Below are 1,626 nucleotides of genomic sequence, written 5' to 3' on the forward strand. Positions count from 1 at the left end.
GGTCCGGGACACGAACCGCGGTCGACTATGTGGAAGTCCAGGGACATAGCCATTACGCTAACTGCTGGTTCCCCATATATGCACTTTTTAAGAGATTTTTGCCTTGGGGTGCATGCACTCTCAGAGACAGTGAGAAGGAAAGTGAGAAATCACTCCCCAAAGGAGATGGCCACACCACAATCCCTTCTCCTCCTGGAATCTTGGGCATGCAAGCACATACCCCTGGCCTGAGTTTCCAGGCACTGGGTCCAGGACTTGAACCGCAGTCAGCACTGTGGGAGTTCAGCAACATAACCACTACACCATCTGCAGGTCCCAACACTAACTTTTTTAACTGGAGTTTTTAAACTCCACTACGATGGCTGTAAAGGACTTTTAAAGGCCCACATCTATGATGTGAAGACAAGACTTTAAAAGTTGCTATAGGGTTCTATCTGGGCTTACTTTTCCACTTTCTTCACGTGCTAAGTCAATAACTGGATGAGCCCAAATGCAAGTCAATGTCCATCATGAAATCCCAGAAAGACAGCTTCAATCAACACACAAATATAATAATTTGCAGAAACTAAAATAAAAAATACTTTTCAAATACTAAAGTGCTGTAAGAGTAGAGCTTAGGGACCAGCAGGTGGCGTGGTGGTTAAGGTGCTGGACACTCCCACATGGCCAACCAGCGTTCAAGTCCTGAATCTGGTGGCTTGCTTTCTCATTTCCTCTCTCTCTCACTCACTCTCACTCTCTGTCTCTCTCTGGTCAAACTAAAAAATAAATGAATTAATAAATAAAATAAATAATTATAAAAAATTAATAAATAAAAAGAGCAGAGCTTAAAGGACTAGCCCAGCCCACGGCATCAACTGCAAACTGCACAGGTTGTGTCCCTCACCTGGTAACTTGAAAAACATGCTAGGCCCACCCAAAATCCCAAAAGGAGGGAGAAATGGAAGAGGAGGGATTGCAACATGACCATTCCCCAAGGTGGTGGGGGAGGTAAGGGTGTTTTCTCCCTCTTCTCCTCCACCCCTACCCCCCTGGTCTCTCAGGCAACCACACACATCCTATGACAAATTGTTAAAAAAATATGGAAGAACCTTATCATTACCTTGTGAAGTCATCACCGCAAGGAATCGATCAGCTACTTCTTGAGGAAAACTCCAATGCTCTGGGAAGCCAAGTGTTCCATCAGGTCTTTCAGAACACAATTTCTCTAGGTTCTCAATCATCGCATGCAGGCAGATGTTGACCAAAGAGTAGGGAGATGCCTCCTCCTACCAAACAAATCCCAAACAAACATTACCAGAATTTTTGCAAAAATTCAAAACCAAAGCAGTTATGCTGGGGCCAGCAAGCAGCACGGAGCTTAAGGCACTGGACTCCCACATGGTTGACCAGTTTGCGTCTTGGACCTGGCGGTTTGCTTTCTCACTTTCCCTCTCTTCGTCTTTCTCCAGAGAGCATATATTCCCTATGGCAAATTTTAAAATAGTAATAACAACAAGTTAAATAAATAATTCTTTAAAAGTAAAAATCAGTTATCCTACATAATGGTATATCTGAAGATACATCCACCTTATGTAAATTAATAATGATTAATTTTTTTAAAAAAATTCTTTATGAAATTCCATT

General features: G+C 42.5%; 1 protein-coding gene across 1 annotated transcript in view; it reads right to left on the reverse strand.

Annotated features, from left to right (window-relative positions):
- The window catches only part of ZYG11A (zyg-11 family member A, cell cycle regulator), a 30,326-nt gene extending 29,062 nt beyond the window's left edge, over positions 1-1,264 (reverse strand). The window contains exon 1 of the mRNA XM_027772214.1: positions 1,103-1,264. Coding sequence (XP_027628015.1) covers positions 1,103-1,223 — 121 coding nt within the window. The 5' untranslated portion in view covers positions 1,224-1,264. The remainder of the gene's footprint in view (positions 1-1,102) is intronic.
- Positions 1,265-1,626: the final 362 nt, after the last annotated feature.

The sequence above is a fragment of the Tupaia chinensis genome, unplaced genomic scaffold (assembly GCF_000334495.1).
Source record: "Tupaia chinensis unplaced genomic scaffold, TupChi_1.0 Scaffold000259_1, whole genome shotgun sequence".
NCBI lineage: Eukaryota > Metazoa > Chordata > Mammalia > Scandentia > Tupaiidae > Tupaia > Tupaia belangeri.